This window comes from Dasypus novemcinctus, chromosome 2, assembly GCF_030445035.2.
Source record: "Dasypus novemcinctus isolate mDasNov1 chromosome 2, mDasNov1.1.hap2, whole genome shotgun sequence".
Classification (NCBI taxonomy): domain Eukaryota; kingdom Metazoa; phylum Chordata; class Mammalia; order Cingulata; family Dasypodidae; genus Dasypus; species Dasypus novemcinctus.
In genome coordinates this window covers 142,169,654-142,188,900 of record NC_080674.1, presented here as the reverse complement: position 1 = coordinate 142,188,900, position 19,247 = coordinate 142,169,654, and the positions used below count along the sequence as shown (strand labels likewise).

The 19,247-nt window shown below is 38.8% G+C and overlaps 1 protein-coding gene across 2 annotated transcripts in view; it reads right to left on the bottom strand.

The window, feature by feature from the left end:
* Positions 1–19,247, bottom strand: part of SEC24A (SEC24 homolog A, COPII coat complex component) — a 131,326-nt gene that overhangs the window by 28,671 nt on the left and 83,408 nt on the right. For both annotated transcript variants that reach the window (XM_058279000.2, XM_058278995.2), the window contains exons 13-16: positions 18,858–19,064; positions 17,817–17,937; positions 17,331–17,489; positions 476–649 (exon numbers count right to left, since the gene is read on the bottom strand). In XM_058279000.2, the coding sequence (XP_058134983.1) occupies positions 476–649; positions 17,331–17,489; positions 17,817–17,937; positions 18,858–19,064 (661 nt within the window). The remainder of the gene's footprint in view (positions 1–475; positions 650–17,330; positions 17,490–17,816; positions 17,938–18,857; positions 19,065–19,247) is intronic.

Genomic DNA, 19,247 nt, shown 5'->3' with positions numbered 1-19,247 from the left:
TGGAGAGAAGAGAAATAGAAGAAAATAATAGATAAAGGGTCCCAGGTAGAGAAGTGGTTGAAAAGTGATAAAGAGGACCAACTTACAGACTATAATTCCCCATTACAAATTATATATCCCCAGGTTTATTTATGTGTTGATACAGGTAGGGCTGGGGGATGGGCAGGGGGAAGAAGGCCAGACCGGGGGGCGAAGAAGGAAAGAGCAGAGGATAGAATGCAAGAACAGGGACAGGGATTTATTTTTTTACTCAGTTTTACTGAGAACTGTATCATCAGAACCTATTTTTTTATATGAACAAATAAATAAAACACTTTAGAAAAATAAGTGCCAAACACCTTGGCTTCAACAAGAGCAGCACGAAGCTCTTATAATTAGGCATACTCTGGTTGCTTAAGAGGAATGAAAAAATGCCTCCTAAGAAGAGGGAGTCCATCACAAGTCATAGAATAAGTAACTATATCAAAAATCTTACCTTTGCTGGATGTATACAAGAGTGCTGACTGAAAAGAAACCAGCTGAGTGTCAATAAGGTTGTCTTCTACTGACATCTGTACTGCATACCCAGCATCTGGATTTACATTGGGCAAAGACAGTAAGTCTGTTGATCGAACAAAGAAGTTCCCATGGAAAGTGTGAATAGAAAGACCTAAAAAAGAAAATGATTTATATCAAAATGATTTATATAAACCTACATATGAATACTTGCATTTGATCCTGGTCACTTAACAGATTGGCAGAGAGTAAAAAACTTAAGATAATACACAGTAGTTAGAGACAATCAGGGGTAATACATATCTTTTGCAATGAAGCTGGGGTTACAAGTTTTCAAAACACCTATTTGAGGGATAATTTGGCAATATTGGTCAAAATTCAAAAGAATGTTTTCTTTGACCTAGTAATTCAGAAGTACTAACTTTTTTTTTTAAAGATTTATTTATTTTATTTATTTCTCTCCCCCCCACCCGCCAGTTGTCTGCTCTCTGTGTCCATTTGCTGTGTGTTCTGTGGGAATCTGTGTCTCTTTTTGTTGCACCATCTTGCTGCATCAGTTCTCTGTGTGTGCACAGTGCCATTTGTGGGTGGGCTGCACTTTTTTCACAGTGGGTGGCTCTCCTTACAGGGTGCACTCCTTGTGCGTGGGGCTCCCCTATGTGGAGGATATCCCCGAGTGGCACGGCACTCCTTGCGCGTGGCAGCACTGTGCGTGGGCCAGCTCATCACACAGGTCAGGAGGCCCTAGGTTTGAACCTTGGACCTCCCATGTGGTAGGTGGATGCCCTATCTGTTGGGCCAAATCTGCTTCCCAAAATTACTAAAAATTTATATAATCATAGAAGTGCTAAATTTATACACGGAAAAATTTATAAACCATAGTATGTCAGAGCAAAAATATTAGTAATATCCTCATGTATATCATTAGGAAAATAAGTAAATTGTGATTTGGGCATTCTACTGAATACTAGGCAGATGTTAAAAAGAATGCTATAGTGGCGGTGGACTTGGCCCAGTGGTTAGGGTGTCAGTCTACCACATGGGAGGTCCGCGGTTCAAACCCCGGGCTTCCTTGACCAGTGTGGAGCTGGCCCATGCACAGTCCTGATGCGCACAAGGAGTGCCATGCCACGTAGGGGTGTCCCCCGCGTAGGGGAGCCCCACGCACAAGGAGTACACCCCATAAAGAGAGCCGCCCAGCGCAAAAGAAAGTGCAGCCTGCCCAGGAATGGTGCCGCACACATGGAGAACTGACGCAACAAGATTACACAACGAAAAGAAACACAGATTCCCATGCCACTGACAACAACAGAAGAGGACAAAGAAGACGCAGTAAACAGACAGAGAGAACAGACAACCGGCGTGGGGGGGGGAGAGGGAAGAGAAATAAATAAATAAATAAATCTTCGGGGAAAAAAAGAAAAGAATGGTATAGTGAGTGGATATGGCTCAAGTGATGTAACACCTGCTTCTCATGTGGGAGGTCCTGGGTTTGGTCCCTGGTGCCTTCTGAAAACAAAGATAAATAATGAGCAAAGAAACAAAAAAACCAACTCAGGGGAACCAATGTGACTCAGTGGTTGTGTGCTGGCTTTCCACATACACGGTCCAGGGTTCAATCCCTGGCCCCAGTACCTCAAAAAAAAAAAAGGAAAAAGAAAAAGAACACTGTATTACTATATGTAATAAAATTAATAGAGCTTCAAGACTTGACTGAAAATTTTACCTGTGAAATGTTATTACTTAATGGGTACAGAGTTTCTGTTGGAGTGATGAAAGAGCGAAAAGGTGTTGGTGTGGTAGCACAACATTGTAAATGTAATTGATGCCACTGAATTGTACACTTAAAATGGTTTAAACAGCAAATTTTATGTTATATATATGTTACCACAATGAAAGAAAACAATTCCATTTATAATAGCATAAAAATACTTAGGAATACTTTTAATGAAAGAAGAATAACACCTATACTCTGAAAAACACAAGAAATTTTTGAAAGAAATTAAAGAAAACCTAAATAGATGTAATGATATCCTATATTCATAAATGGGAAGACTTAATATTGTCAAGAGGGCAACACTTCACAAACTCATCTACAGAATCGAGGCAATCCCTATCAAAATTCCAGCTGGCTTCTTAGAAGAAATTGACACGTTTATTCTAAAACCCATTTTAATGGTTAAGCTACTGTGTCAACTTGGCCAGGTAATTGTGCCCAGTTGTTTGGTCAGGAAAGCATTGGGTTAACTGTAATACAAGGGCATTTGTGAACTTCAGTCACCATTGACTTTACTGCAGTGGTAAATCATAGATAACTGGTTATAATTACATCAGTCAGGGAGATAGCCATCAGCAATGAGTGACGCTTAACCCAATCAGTTGAATCCCTTAAAAGTGGAAGTGATTCCAGCATTAAAAGAGAATTTCCCTGTTAGAAGAAAAAAATCGGCATAATTTTCATGATTTTGGATTAAGGTTTTAGATATACCAAAACCCCAAGAAACTAAAGAAAAAAAAATATCTATGGAACATTGTCAACATTAATAACTTTTGTGTTTCAAAGGACACTATTAATAGAGTGATAAGACAACCCACCGAATGGAAGAAAACTTTAACAAATCATTTATCTGATAGAAGATGTGTATTGAAAAATATATAAACAGGACTTCTGAGAAGATGGGAAACTAGAAAGACACAAGACTCTCTCTTCTCCAAGAAAAATAGATAAAGTACAAGCAGAAACAGCCTGGAAAAAAATGTTCTAAGGTTTAAGACACCAGGGGAAAGCTGGACATTGCCCTTAAGAACGAGGGACAAAGGAATCTTGATAGCAAAACCATAAGTTAAAGCTACATATGCAGCTGCCTGTTTCCTCCCGCACCCTCAGGCCTCAGGGCCAGCAGCTATAGACAGGGGCCACAGGGATCCACCTTCCAGGAAATGGGAGAGAGAGGGACTCAGTCTAAGGCTGACTCAGTTTTTGACCCATAAATTTGGTATGCTGTGTCCCAGGAGCCCTTCTAGACAGGGTAGGGCCACACCATCGTTTGTCTTAGGAGCCGACACCAGACTACAGAGGTATACCATCGTTTGTCTTAGGAGCCGACACCAGACTACAGAGGTATGACCCTCTCAGTCCCTCCTCCATACTGACTCAGGCTGGGTATTGAGGACACAGAAAGGAGTGGAATTATTCCTATCCGGGAAAAGAGAAGAGCCTGCCAAAGGTTAGAGAACAACCTGAGAAAGTTTGAATTAGGAGGTCCTTAGCCTTCAGGTAGGATCCTCTATCACATTCATACTGTTGGTATTACATCGAACACACTCTGGCAAGGCTTTGAACTGAGAGGGTTGCCAAAGAGTGCCATTTGTTGGCTGATGAAGGAACTGCACATGAGAAAACCAAAAGTAAATAAATAAGAGAGGATTTTTCTGGTCTATACAGCCTTTCTCCCCAAGGCCCAAGGAAGCGGGTCTGCAACCCATTACAGGGTCCAAATACCAGATTTGAGGAACTAACAGCAACAATCCTAAAGATCTAGAACAGGTTGACCTAAGAATCAAAGAGCAGTGGTAACACACAGCCTCTTGCCACTAAATCTCTACAAAAGAGAGAGAAATTGAGCATCAGATTAAATTCTCCATCATAATCACATGCTTAGATATCAGCAAAAAATTATAAGTCATCCTAAGAAAATGTAAGAAAAGACCCAAGCAAAGGAATATATGAAGCCCCAGATGAGACACAGGATTTGAGACAAGTAATCAATGAAATTCATTCAAATATCCAAAATCATATTAATTAACTGAAAGACTATATGGCTAAAGAGATAAAGGACATCAAGATGACAATGAAGCAATTGTGGGAAGATGGTGTTGGACTAGGGAGGCAGGGCTCAACTCTCTCACAAAAACAATGGAGAATGAGCCAAAAGCTGTCTGAAGGACAGCAAATCAGGACAGTGCTAAACTACCCCCAGGAGGGTGAGGAAGAGAGAGATGAAGAACCCGAAACAACAAACATGAGTTACCAAATACTTGTGACCACGTGGAAGGGCTCATCTCCCCCACCCCTAAGATATTAAGCTGGAATAAAATCCCTGGCTCGCTGCAGCTCACTGAGAGAACAGACATCTTCTTTCCTGTCAGCTGATACAAGGGAAAAGGAAAGGGGGAATGGGGGATCTTCTTCAGTGAATTCGGTCAGCAGAGCCCGCTTTGGATCTCAGTTCTGGCCAGACCAAAACACAGGAAAATGGAGATTTCCTCTCCATGAAGAGGTACACCAATAGGCACCATGTGCTGGTCAGTCTGGAAATTGCATGGACAAAAATGCCTCTGGTTCTCTCTGTATCCTAACTCCTGGAAGAAAATCTGCACCCCAGAGAGCTGGACTGTGCGGGTAAAAAAAGAGCTTTAAATTAAAAAAAAGGCAAGAGAGAGAAATTGGCCATCAGAGTAAATTCACCAATAAAATCAGAGGTCTAAACATCAGCAAAAAATTAAAAGCCATACCAGCAAACAGGAAGAGATGGCCCAGCCAAAAATACAAACCAAATATCCTAAAGAGATACAGGATTTAAGACAATTAATCAATGGTAATCCCACAACTCTCCTAAATCAAAGAATTGAAAGAAAATATGAGTAAAGAGATAAAAGTATTAGGAAGACACCGAGTGAGCATAAAGAACAATATGAAAGCCTACAAAGAAAAGTAACAAACCTTACGTGAATGTAAGTCACGAAAGATGAGATTAAAAAATACCTTAGAGACACATAAGGGTACATTTGAAATGCTCGAAGACAGAATTAGTGGTTTTGAAGTCAGAACATCTAACCTGGAAAAAAAAAGGAGAAGAGAAAGGAAAAAATGGAACAGAGTCTCAGGGAATTGAATGACAATATGATATGCACAAACATATGCATTATCAGGTTTCCTAAAAAGAGTAGAGAATGGAAAGGGACAGAAAGAATATTTTAGGAAATAATTACCAAAAACCTCCCAACGCTTATGAAGGACATAATATCAATATCCAAGAAGGACAACACACCCCAAAAAGAATAAATCTTTTGAATAGACCTATCCTGAGAAACCTACTATACAGAACAAAAAATAGCAGAGATAAAGAGAAGATTTTGAAAGGAGCAATAGAATAAGCACAGCATCACATATAAGAGAACCTTGATAAGATTTAAGTGCCAACCACTCATCAGAAATCATGAAAACAAGAGGAAAGTTGTATGATGTATTTAAAGTACTGAACAATGGGAAGCAGACTTGGCCCAGTGGTTAGGGCATGCGTCTACCACATGGGAGGTCCGTGGTTCCAACCCCGGGCCTCCTTGATCCGTGTGGAGCTGGCCCACACACAGTGCCGATGTGTGCAAGGAGTGCCATGCCACGCAGGGGTGTCCCCGCATAGGGGAGCCCCATGCACAAGGAGTACGCCCTGTAAGGAGAGCTGCCCAGCGCGAAAGAAAGTTCAGCCTGCCCAGGAATGGCGCTGCACACATGGAGAGCTGACACAACAAGACGACGCAACAAAAAGAAACACAGATTTCTGTGCTGCTGACAACAACAGAAGCAGACAAAGAAGAACACAGAGCAAATAGACACAGAGAACAGACAAACTGGGGGGGTGGGGAAGGAGAGAGAAATAAAAATAAATAAATAAATAAATAAATAAATAAATAAATAAATAAATAAATAAATAAATAAATAAATAAAGTACTGAATGAGAAAAACTGCCAGCCATGAATTCTTTATCAGGCAAAACTGTCCTTTGGAAATGAGGGTGAGTTCAAAGTCTTCACAGACAAACAAAAACTGATAGAATGTCTTAACAGAAGTCCACAATTACAAGAGATACTAAAGGGACTACTGCAAGCTGAAAGGAAAAAACAAGGGTGAGAGACTTAGAGAAGCATATGGAAATGAAAATTATTAGAAGGGTAAATTAAAGGATAAAAAGACAGACAACAGTAACATATGACAACAGAAAGCCAAAGGACAAAATGGATGAAGTAAATGATGCCTGCATAGTAATAACATTGAATGGTAATGGCTTGAACTCCCATTCAAAAGACATAGACTGGGAAAAAGACTTGGCTCAATGGATAGAGTGTCTAGCTACCACATGGGAGGTCCATCCATGGTTCAAACCCAGGGCCTCCTTGAACCGTGTGGAGCTGGCCCACATGCAGTGCTGATATGTGCGAGGAGCGAGGAGTGCCATGCCACACAGGGGTGTCCCACATTTAGGGGAGCCCCACGCGCAAGGAGTGCGCCCTGTAAGGAGAGCCACCCAGTACGAAAGAAAGTTCAGCCTGCCCAGGAGTGGCAGCCGCACACATAGAGAGTTGATGCAGCAAGATGATGCAACAAAAAGAAACAGATTTCCGGTGCTGCTGACAAGAATAGAAGCAGACACAGAAGAACACACAGTGAATGGAGACAAAGAACAGACAACTGGTGCAGGGGGGAAGGGAAGAGAAATAAATAAAAACAAATCTAAAAAAAAAAAAAGACATAGACTGATAAGAGTGGTAAAGAAAAGAAAAAAGACACATCTATACGCTGTCCATAAGAGTCTCACCTCAGAAGTAAGGACACAACTACGTTAAAAGTGGAGGGTTGGAAAAAGGTGTTCCATGCAAATAGTAAACAAAAAAGAGCTGGAGTAGAGATACTAATATCGGACAAATAGATTTAAATGCAAAACTGTTACAAGGGATGAAGAAAGTCATTATATATTAATAAAAGGGGAAAATCATCAAGAAGAAACAACTAGACTAAATATTTATGCACCTAACCTGGCTTTCCAAAGATACATGAGGCACAGCCTGGCAAAGTTGAAGGGAGAAATAGATATCTCTACAGTAATAGCTGGAGACTTCAATACATCACTCTCAGTATTGGGATAAACCATCCATATGGACAGAGGATAAAGAAAGAAAGAGAGAGCTTGGATAATAAGGTGAATGAACTAGACCTAACAGACATTTATAAAGCATTACACCCCCAAACAGCAGGATATACATTCTTTTCAAGTACTCAAGGATCCTTCTCTAAGACAGATCATAAGTTGGGTCACAAGACAAGTCCCAATAAATTTATAAAGACTGAAATTATACAAAATACTTTCTCTGATCATAAGGAAATGAAGCTGGAAATCAATAATGGACAGAAAATACACAAATATATGGAGATTAAACAACACTCTTTTAAATAATCAGTAGGTCAAAGAAGAAATTGCAAGAGAATTCAGCAATATCTTGAGATGAATGAAAATGAGAACACAACATATCAAAACCTATGGGAGGGGAAGCGGACTTGGCCCAGTAGTTAAGGCATCCGTCTACCACATGGGAGGTCTGTGGTTCAAACCCCGGGCCTCCTTGATCCGTGTGGAGCTGGCCCATGCGCAGTGCTGATGTACGCAAGGAGTGCCCTGCCACCCAGGGGTGTCCCCCGCGTAGGGGAGCTCCATGCGCAAGGAGTGCGCCCTGTAAGGAGAGCCACCCAGCGCAAAAGAAAGGGCAGCCTGCCCAGGAATGGCGCCGCACACACAGAGAGATGACGCAGCAAGATGACGCAACTAAAAGAAACACAGATTCCTGTGCTGTTGACAACAACAGAAGCAGACAAAGAAGACGCAGCAAACAGACACAGAGAACAGACAACTGGTGTGGGGGGGGGGGAGAGAAATAAATGAATAAATCTTAAAAAAAAAAAAAACAAATCTATGGGATACCACAAAGGCAGTGCTGAGAGGGAAATTTATGGCCCTCAATGCTTACATTAAAAAAGAAGAAAGAGCTAAAATTGAAGATCTAATTGCACACCTGGAGATCTAGAAAAATAGCAAATTAATCCTAAAACAAGCTGAAGGAAAGAAATCAAAAAGATCAGCAGAAATAAATAAAATTGAAAACAAAACAAAACAAAATAGGGAAAATCAACAATACCAACGGTTGGTTCTTTGAGAAGATAACAAAATCAACAAATATTTAGCTAGACTGACAAAGGAAAAAAGAGAGAAGACACACATAAATAAAATCAAAAATGAGAGGGAAGATATTACCACTGACTCTGCAATGTAAGAAAGATCATAAGAGAATACTACGAAGAACTGTATGCCACAAAATTAGACAATGTAGACAAGATGGACAAATCCCTAGAAACAACGAAGCATCTACACTGACCCTAGAAGAAATACAAGATCTCAACAAACCAATCACAAGTGAAGAGATTGAAACAGTCATCAAAAACTTCCCAAAGAAGAAAAGCCCGGGACCAGATGGCCTCACAGGTAAATCCCACCAACCATTCAAAGATGAACTAATACCAATATCTTGCTCAAGCTCTTCCAAAAAACTGAACAGGAAAGAATGCTACCAAACTCGTTCTATAAAGCCAACATCACCCTAATATCAAAACCAGATAAAGATACTATGAAAAAATAAAACTACAGTCCAATATCTCTAATGGATATAGATGTCAAAATCCTCAACAAAATACTTGCAAACCAAATCCAAAATTACATTAAAGGAATCATACATCATGAACAAGTGGATTTTATCCCAGGTATGCAAGGGTGGTTCAATAGAAGAAAATCAAATTAGTGTAAAAAATCACATTGATAAACTGAAGAAGAAAAATCACATGACCACCTCAATTGATGCAAAGAAGGCATTTGACAAAATACAGCACCCTTTCTTGACAAAAACACTCCAAAAGATAGTAACAAAAAGACACAAGTATCTAGGAAACAATTTAACCAAAGAAGTATAACAGAAAAAAAAAAGAAATAAAGAAGAAATACAGAACTTATATTCAGGAAACTACAAAACAATGCTAAAACAAATCAAAGAAGACCTAAACAAACGAAAGACATTCCTGTTCCTGGATCAGAAGACTAAATATCATGAAGATATCAATCCTTACAGAGCCAAAGCAATTCCAATCAAAATTCCAATAGCCTACTTTACAGAAACAGAAAAGGCAATTATCAAATTCATTTGGAAGGGAAAGTTCACCCAAATAGCCAAAAGCATTCTAAAAAGGAAGAGCGACATAGAAGGAATTTCACTGCCTGACCTTGAAACAAGTTACAAAACTACAGTGGTCAAAATAGCATGGTATTGGCAAAAAGAAAGACACATCGATCAGTGGCATAGAATTGAGAGTCCAAAAGTGAACTCTCACATCTCTACTGCCAACTGGTTTTTGACAAACCAAACAACACTGTGATTACACTAAAAGCCATTGATTATACACTTTGTATAGATAATATGGTATATAAATAAATTTCAATAAAACTGCTTAATAAATATATAAGTAATTGTACAAGAATAGCCAGAAATAGAAGCTACAGCAGGGGAAGCATAGAGAGATTGAGGGGTTAAGAAATTTCTTGTTATTTTGCTTTTTATTACTGAAATAATGAAAATGCTCTAATGGTGCTTGAGGTGATAAAGGAACAACTATCTGATTATACCAACTATCCCTGATTGTACACTTTGGATGAACTGGATGCATTATTAATATGTATCAAAAAGATTGATTTGTTTTTTTAAAAAACAAATCTAATATAGGCAAACAAATGTTATTATTTTAAAAAGTGAAAGAATTATTTGACGGCTTCTCAAGCTCTCACAAAGATGCTGCTCCTGGAGCCAGTATCAGCAGGACCTCAAGAGCCTCTGTGTTTGGTAGCTTGCAAGAACTGTCAGCCAAGAAAACTTTTGAAACCACCACCATGCCAAGACCCTGTTTTTAAGCAGATCAAAGTACTTTCCTCATATTGGTGAAAGCCAGAGGTCTAGGTCAAGGTGAATGAGTGCGCGATTCTGAAAAAAGCTGGCAGAACATCAAAGAAAGATTGGGTGGGGCCTGAATCCTTTCTTTTTTTTTTTTTTTTTTTTATTTATTTAATTTTTTTATTTTTTATTGACTTTGTAATAATATTACATTAAAAATATATATGTGAGGTCCCATTCAACCCCACCCCCCCACCCCCCCTCTCCCCCCCCCCCAACAACACTCGTTCCCATCATCATGACACATCCATTGGATTTGGTAAGTACATCTTTGGGCACCTCTGCACCTCATATACATTGGTTCACATCATGGCCCATACTCTCCTCTATTCCATCATGTAGGCCCTGTGAGGATTTACAATGTCCGGTGATTACCTCTGAAGCACCATCCAGGGCAGCTCCATGTCCCGAAGATGCCTCCACCTCTCATCTCTTCCTGCCTTTCCCCATACCCTTTGTCCATTATGTCCACTTTTCCCAATCCAATGCCACCTCTTCTATGTGGACACTGGATTGGTTGTGTCCATTGCACCTTTATGTCAAGAGGAGGCTCAGATTCCACCTGGATGCTGGATGCAATCCTCCCATTTTCAGTTGTAATCACTCTAGGCTCCATGGTGTGGTGGTTGTCCTTCTTCACCTCCATCTTAGCTGAGTGTGGTAAGTCCAATAAATCAGATTGTAGGTGCTGGAGTCTGTTGAGGCTCAGGATCTGGCTATCACATTGTCAGTCCAGAGATTCAAATCCCCTAAATATATCTTAAACCCCAACATTAACTGCACCTCCAGCACATTAGCATGAAAGTCTTATGAAGGGAGATCCCATCTGAGTCCAGATTCATCACACATAAACACCATTTCCAAAGAGGGGCCATCTGCCCTGGTAGTTAACCCCATCAGCCATGACCATAACTCCCACGGGTCTCTTTAGCCCTCAAAGGAACCAATATCTGGGGGTTGTATCTGCTTTATCTGTCTCTCTGACTCTGCTCAGTTGTGCATGAGGGCAAACCTTCTGCCAGCCTCCAGACTCTTTTTTAGAAACTCGTAGCCATATAAACTCATTTCTCCTTTCCATTTCCCCCTTACTTTAGGTCAAACAGCATTTTAAAGTCATGGTATTTTATGTAGACATGGATATTCTGCTGATCCGCATTGAACCTTCCATATAAGGTCATTTTCCAGTTGCATCATCAGTTGGTAGTTGATAGTGGTCCCTCGTTGCCAGGGAGGCTCATCCCCGGGTGTCATGTCCCACGCTGGGGGGAAGGCATTGCATTTACATGCTGAGTTTGGCTTCGAGACTGGCCACATTTGAGTAACATGAAGGCTGACAGAAGGAAATTCCCAGGCACAAAGTTGCTCTAGGCCTTGTTATTATTTTGGGTTTATCAGCTCACAAGCATAGTCATTAGTATCAGGGGCTCACTGTTGAACCCTCACTCCCTCCCGGTCCCCACCACTGTACCTGGGAGACTGTCGCTGCTCCCCTAGGGACCACGACAGAGCACCACTGGCCGGGAACTCAGTACCCCCCCTACTGTGGTTTTTAATTGTTGCCACTATGAGTATATCCAAACATTACCATGCACCCTGGACATATGTTCTGTACAGCTCCCTGTCAGTCATATATCATCTGTCATTGGTATCCCATACCAGTATCCCTCCATTGCCATTGTTGAAACACTCTGTGATCCAGAACTCCCCGAAATTTGAAGCCCAATATAATGTCATGGTCCCTTACTAGGGAATGGCATATAGCTGAATCCTTTCTTTGAAAACTCTTTCCCATTGCTTCTGACTTTTTCAATATGATACATCACCACACTTGCCCCTCTGCTTCCAACCTAGTTTCTTCAACCCCTATTCATCTGCCCATTAGTTCAACCACCTGATGCTCAGCCATTAGATGTTTACAAAAAAATAAAATAATCTGTCAGAATACAACTATTAAAAAGACAGACAACTTCATGTATTGGAGAGGATGTGGAAAGATACAAATGCTTTATCCACTCTTTGTGGGAATGTAGAATGGTACCACTGTGGACTGTTTGGAAGTTCCTAAAGAAGTTGAATATAGACTTGCCACGTGACCCTGCAATAATACTACTGGGTACATACCCCTGAGAACTGAGAGCAGTTCATACTTTTGCATACCAATGTTCATAGCAGCGTTATTTATGATTACCAAAAGTTGGAAACAACTCAAGTGTCCATCAACCAAAGAACGGATACACAAACTGTATTCACATGATAGAATATTATCAGGTATAAGAAGAAATGAAGTCATAAAGCATATGACAACATAGATGAACCTGGAGGACATTATGCTGAGTGAAGCAAGCCAGACACAAAAGGACAAACACAGTATGACTGTACTACTATGAACTAAATATATTGTGTAATCTCATGGAGTTACTAATTTGAATATGGGTCACCAGAAAATATTAATAGAATGAGGTTAAAAGCTGAGGGTTATCTTGGCAGAACTGGTAAAAAAGATGTGTGTTGATCTTTGGAAATGAACAGAAATGGTGAAAGCATAACAATGTTTGTAACCAACATTATGAATATGGGACATACTGCATATATTAAGACAGTTTTTCTCTGAAACTGAAATAGGGAAGCAGTTGTGGCTCAACTGATAGAGTGACCACCTACTATATGGAGGTTCCAGGGTTCGATACCCAGGGCCTCCTGACCCATGTGGTGAGTTGGCCCATGTGCAGTGCTGCTGTGTGCAAGGAGTGCCCTGACATGCAGGGGTGTCCCCTGCATAGGGGAGCCCCTCACACAAGGAACACACCCTGCAAGGAGAGCCACCCCATGCAAAAAAAGCGCAGTCTGCCCAGAAGTGGTGCCACACACACACAGAGAACTGATGCAGCAATATGACACAGCAAAAAAGCGACATAGTTTCCCAGCGGCCGCATAACAAGAATGTTAAGTGGACACAGAGGAACACACAGTGAATGGACACAGAGAGCAGACAACGGGGTGGGGGGGGGGGAAGGGGAGACAAATAAAATAAATCTTAAAAAAAAAAAGAAATATATGTTAATGTTACAAGATGCTAATATCAGAGAAAAAAAATACATTATGCTAAGTGAAAAAAACCAGACACAAAGTACTACATATTGTATGATTCCATTTATATAAAATGTAAATATAAATCAATTTATAAAGATGAAATTAGATTAGTGGTTATGTAGGACTGGGTAAGGATACAGAGATTGAGAGATGACTGCTAATGGGTATGGAATTTTTCTTTCTGGAGTAATGAAATTGCTCTAAAATTTTTTGTGTTGATGAACTATGATTATACTAAACACCATTGATTATATGCTTTGTATAGATTGTACAGTATGTGAATATATTTCAATAAAACTACTTTTAAATAAATTAATTAAAAAGCAAGAATAGACAGAAATATTACATTGGTGCAAAAGTAATTGTGATTTTGCATTGTTGAAATTTACCATTTGATATTGGCATACATTCTTAAATGTGGTTATGTTATGCATCATTTTAATGTGCATTTCTTGCTTTATGTTATTTTGCTAGTGACTTTATTTTTAATAAAGTCTGGTAGTTTTTTTTTTTTTAATGATTTATTCCCGCCACCCCTTGTCTGCTCTCTGTGTCCATATGCTGTGTGTTCTTCAGGGTCCACTTGCATTCTTGTCAGTGGCACCGGGAATCTGTGCCTCTTTTTGTTGCATCACCTTGCTGCATCAGCTCTCCATGTGAGCAGTGCCACTCCTGGGCAGGCTGTGCTTTTTCTCACAGGGCGGCTCTCCTTGCAGGGCGCACTCCTTGTGTGTGGGGCTCCCCTACGTGGGGGGTGCCCCTGTGTGGCATGGCACTCCTTGCGTGCAGCAGTACTGTGCGTGGGCCAGCTCACCACATGGGTCAGGAGGCCCTGGATTTGAACCCTGGACCTCCTATATGGTAGGCGAATGCTCTATCAGTTGAGCCAAATCCACTTCCCACTAATGAATTATTACTTGCTGTTTTATATTTATTTTAGACTATGGAAATTATGTTAGACAAAAAGCCCATTTGATTTTCTTATTTGAGTTCAAGATGGGTCGTACAGCAGTGGAGACAACTCGCAACATCAACCACACATTGGCCCAGGAACTGCTAACAAACGTACAGTGCAGTGGTGATTCAAGAAGTTTTGCAAAGGAGATGAGAGCCTTGAAGATGAGGAGTGTAGTGGCCAACCATTGGAAGCTGACAATGACCAATTGAGAGCAATCATTGAAGCTGATCTTCTTACAACTACAGAGAAGTTGCCGAAGAACTCAATGTCGGCCATTCTACAGTCATTTGGCATTTGAAGTAAATTGGAAAGGCAAAAAAGCTCAGCAAGTGGGTGCCTCATGTCCTACTGAAAATTTTTAAAAATCATCATTTTGAAGAGTTGTCTTTTCTTATTCTATGCAACAATAACAAACCATTTCTCCATTGGATGGTGACATGTGGTAAAAAGTGGATTTACTAAATATACATATATCAACTGTTAAAAAAAAAAAGTGGATTTAATACAACAACTGGTGACGATCAGCTCAGTAGTTGGGCCAAGAAGAAGCTCCAAAGCACTTTCCAAAGCCAAACTTGCACCAAAAAAGGTCATGCACTGTTTGTGGTCTTGCTGGCCTGATCCATGACAGCTTTCTGAATCCTGGCAAAACCATTACATCTGAGAAGTATGCTCAGCAAATCGATGAGATGCAATGAAAACTGCAATGCCTGCAGCTGGTGTTGGTCAACAGAAAGGGCCCAATTCTTCAACACAACAATGCCCAACCGCACATTGCACAACCAACATTTCAAAAGTTGAACAAATTGGGCTATGAAGTTTTGCCTCATCTACCATATTCACCTGACCTGTTGCCAACCGACTACCAGTTTTTCAAGCATTTCAACAACTTTTTGCAGGAAAAATGCTTCTACAACTAGCAGGATGCAGAAAATACTTTCCAAGAGTTCGTCGAATCCTGAAGCATGGCTTTTTATTCTACAGGACTAAACAAACTTATTTCTCCTTGGCAAAAATGTATTGATTGTAATAATTCCTATTTTGATTAATAAAGATGTGTTTGAGCCTAGTGATAATGATTTAAAATTCACAGTTCAAAAGCACAATTCATTTTGCGACAACATAGCAGCTATGTACAACAGTGGAAGCATAAAGAGTTTGGGAGATGATGAATTTTTTGTATTTCATTATTATTATATTATTATTACTGAAGTAATGAAAATGCTCTAATAATGACTGAAGTGATGAATGCACAACTATGTGATTATACCAAATGACATTAATTGTATCCTTTGGATGAACTGTATGCTTTATTAATATGTATCAATAAAATTGGTTTATTTTTAAAAAAAGAATCGAAAAATATATAAACAACTCTTACAATTCATTAATAAAAAGATGACCAAAATTTTTTAGTGGGTAAGGATTTGAGTAGATATTTTTCAAAAAAGATATACAGATGGTAGTAAGCACATGAAAAGATGCTCAGTATCATTGGATTGTATGGTGTATAAATAAACTGCTTTACTTAAAAAAAAAAAAAAAACCCACCCACTATAAGATACCACATCTCATACCCATTCGGATGGCTATAATAAAAGCAACTGAAAATAACACAATTTGGCAAGGATGCAAAGAAGTTGAACCCTCATACATCACTGGTGGGACTGTAAAATGTTGTGACTTTAGAAAACCATCTTGTAGTTCCTCGAAAAGTTAAATATTTAAATACCATATGATACAGCTATATACTTTAGATATACCTGAGAGAAATGAAAATAAGTCCATACAAGAAATTACACAGGAATGTTCACAGCAGCATTATTCATAAAATCCACCAAAGTCTATCAGTTAATGAAGAGATAAACTAAATGAGGTATATCCACACAATAGGATATTATTTGGCAATAAAAAGAAAGAAGTACTGATAAATGCTACAACATTGATGAACGTTATGATCAGTACAAGAATCCAATCACAAAGGACCACATATTGTATGATTTCATTAACATGAAGTGTCCAGAATAGGCATGTCCACAGGGGCAGAAAATATTGGTGGTTGCCTAGAGCTGGGGGAGCTGACGGGAAAAGGGGAGTTACTACTAATGGTACAACGTTTTTTCTGGGGCTAAAAATGTTCTAAAACTGATACTGTGATGTTGTGGTGAATATACTAAAAACCACTGAATTATATTTTAAATGTGAATTGTATGGTTTGTGAACTTTATCTGAATAAAGTTGTTTAAAAAAACAAAAACAAAAACAAAACCCACAAAGCAATTATGGGAATGAGTGGTTATGAACAATACTAATGCCTGTGAGATGTGGCATTCTTCTAAGTATTTGACACTTTACAGAAGAGAGGACATGTACTTTGTTTTCAGGTGTTTCACTCAACCATTTTTTCCTTTTAATTACAGTGTCAGATAGTAGAGGACTATATATGGCATGTGATTTGACCAACAGATTTCAACATGAAGTGAAGAGGTAAATAGATTATCTTAAGATTTATCTTATAATACAAATTAGGTGTAAGCATTTGGAAAAGGTCCATTCCAAAGCAACACTGGCAAAGTGTATCAGGTGCAAGATAAGAAGAGCACCTATTAAAAGATCTCCCACTACCACTGTTAAATAACTCTAATAAAAGTTTATTAGTAACATGCTATATTTTCTTTGGAGACATGATCTCTTTTTCTTTTAAATTTAGATTAATTCACATACCATAAAATTCACAGTTTAAAAAAATTGCAGAAATAGTGGATTTTAGTATATCCTTATTTTTCACAGTATTTCTTCTCTACTCTTAATTTTGTATTCCATGAAAGTCAGCAAAGTATCTCAGAGGAGCAAATCTTAGACTAGATGACAAAAGATACATTCACTGGTATCAAAAACATTTATTCCTATAATAAACACACACACACACACACACACACCACACACAAGGAACACTGTCCCCCACCTTTGGTGCACCGAATCCTCATGACTGCCTCAAAGCCAATCTTCCGAGTGAGGTATCTATGTAGTTCTTTCTGTAACTTCTGTACTTGGACTGGGTTGTGCTGGTGGTGGTAAGAGGGATAGTAATAGACACTACCTGCTGAATACCGAGAAATACAACCTGAAAGAAAACACACATTCCTGTTATAATGTGCTGTTAGCTACTATTACTAGAACAAAGTAATGTCAGGAATTTAAATCAAATCCCTCCTTAACTTTTCAAGGTATTGTCTAAAAGAATATTTCCCTCCTTTAAATAGTAGTATAGAAATTTCTCTGTTACTAAATGTTTAGAGTAGAAGGCTATAAGGTTTATAATACATTAAACAAACTGATAAACTCTCACAAGATAATAAAATTCATTTACTTTGTCCTCTACTTAGAATATTGTCATGTAAATTCTATTTTGATATTCATTTTAGAAAAATAATCATTAGGAAAGACTAACCCAGAGAAGCCAAATCAGAATACTGTCCACTGAGAAGGAATAAGTCCACAGCTACCTGCTGACCAGAACAATCCAATGCTAATTTCTTATAGAAGTCAGTGGATGGTGTCAAGTGTATTTCCTATTAATAAATTACAAAGAGAAATTTTTAAAAAATGAAGTCATCACAAATTTTAATGCACGTTTACATACACCAAGGTGTTAATAACAATTATCTATAGGCATTCTATAAAATCCTTTTGTTATGTTTTCTGATTTTTCAGTTTGAAGCATGTACTGCTTAAGCCATTTGCTCTAAAGCTGTTGTTTTTCGGTTTTTAATTTAAAAAGGAAAGAAATACAACTCTTATACTAATTTTCTGATTGGCAAAGATAATTATAACTGAAATATATTAAATGCCCAGTAGGCTGGAAACTGTTCTAAACAATTCATATGTAATATGTATTTACATATGATATTATGTATCATATGTAAATAGAAAGGCACTAGCATTATCCTCAATAAACACACACACACGCACATGAAAACAAGAGAGGCAAAGAAATTAAGTTAACTATTCAAGATCATACATCTAATAAGCAATGAACTTAGGCAGTCTCACTCCAGGACCGAAACATTAACCATTATATACCTCTCTTTCATTATCTTCTGGAAAAGACAAGTCAAAATTAAGTTTTATCACACAAAGTGCTCAAATGCAATCCATGGTGGTCAGTATACCAAATTATGACTATTCCTAACTGGTCGTTCAGGTTCTACTTTGCGCCTTGCAAGCATATTCTCTTAGTCTGCCAGACTTTCCCATTAAAGGCAAAAATATTAAAACAATTGTCTGCTAAAGATTTAAAAAGTAGGGAAGGTGAATCAGAGTAGTACATAATATCATAAAATGGGAATGTTTACCTAAAAGAGAAATCTTCTACCTACTTCCTTATATTCCCTCCTCCCCACACATGAAAAAGAAATTTAAAAAAAAAAGGGGTTGTCAAAGGGACTGAGAATCAGCATAAATCTTATCACACATTTGATGACTTTCTAACCTTAGCAGAAGACCTTTGGTTGGGCTCCTCTCGTGGCTTCAGTGCTCCCACGCCAAGATTTGGGAGTTGTGTTTGAAAGACTGACATTCGACCACCCGTTGGAGACATCAGCTTAAAGGCAGCCTGAAGTGCAGGGCCCAAAGCACTCTGGGTCTCCAGAGTCTTGGTAAACATTTGAGGCAAACTTTTCAGCAAATCTTGGACAAGCTTATGAAATAAAGCAAGAAAACTCAAGAGTGTTACAATTAACTTTTTTTCCCACAATAAATCAGTAACTAATATAATAGACAAGACATTGAGTTATGAGGATGGTCAGAGAATCTACAGACAGAACAGTAAACAATGAAATTGGTCAAATGAAAAGAAAGCCTTTAAGTCAACATTATAAAT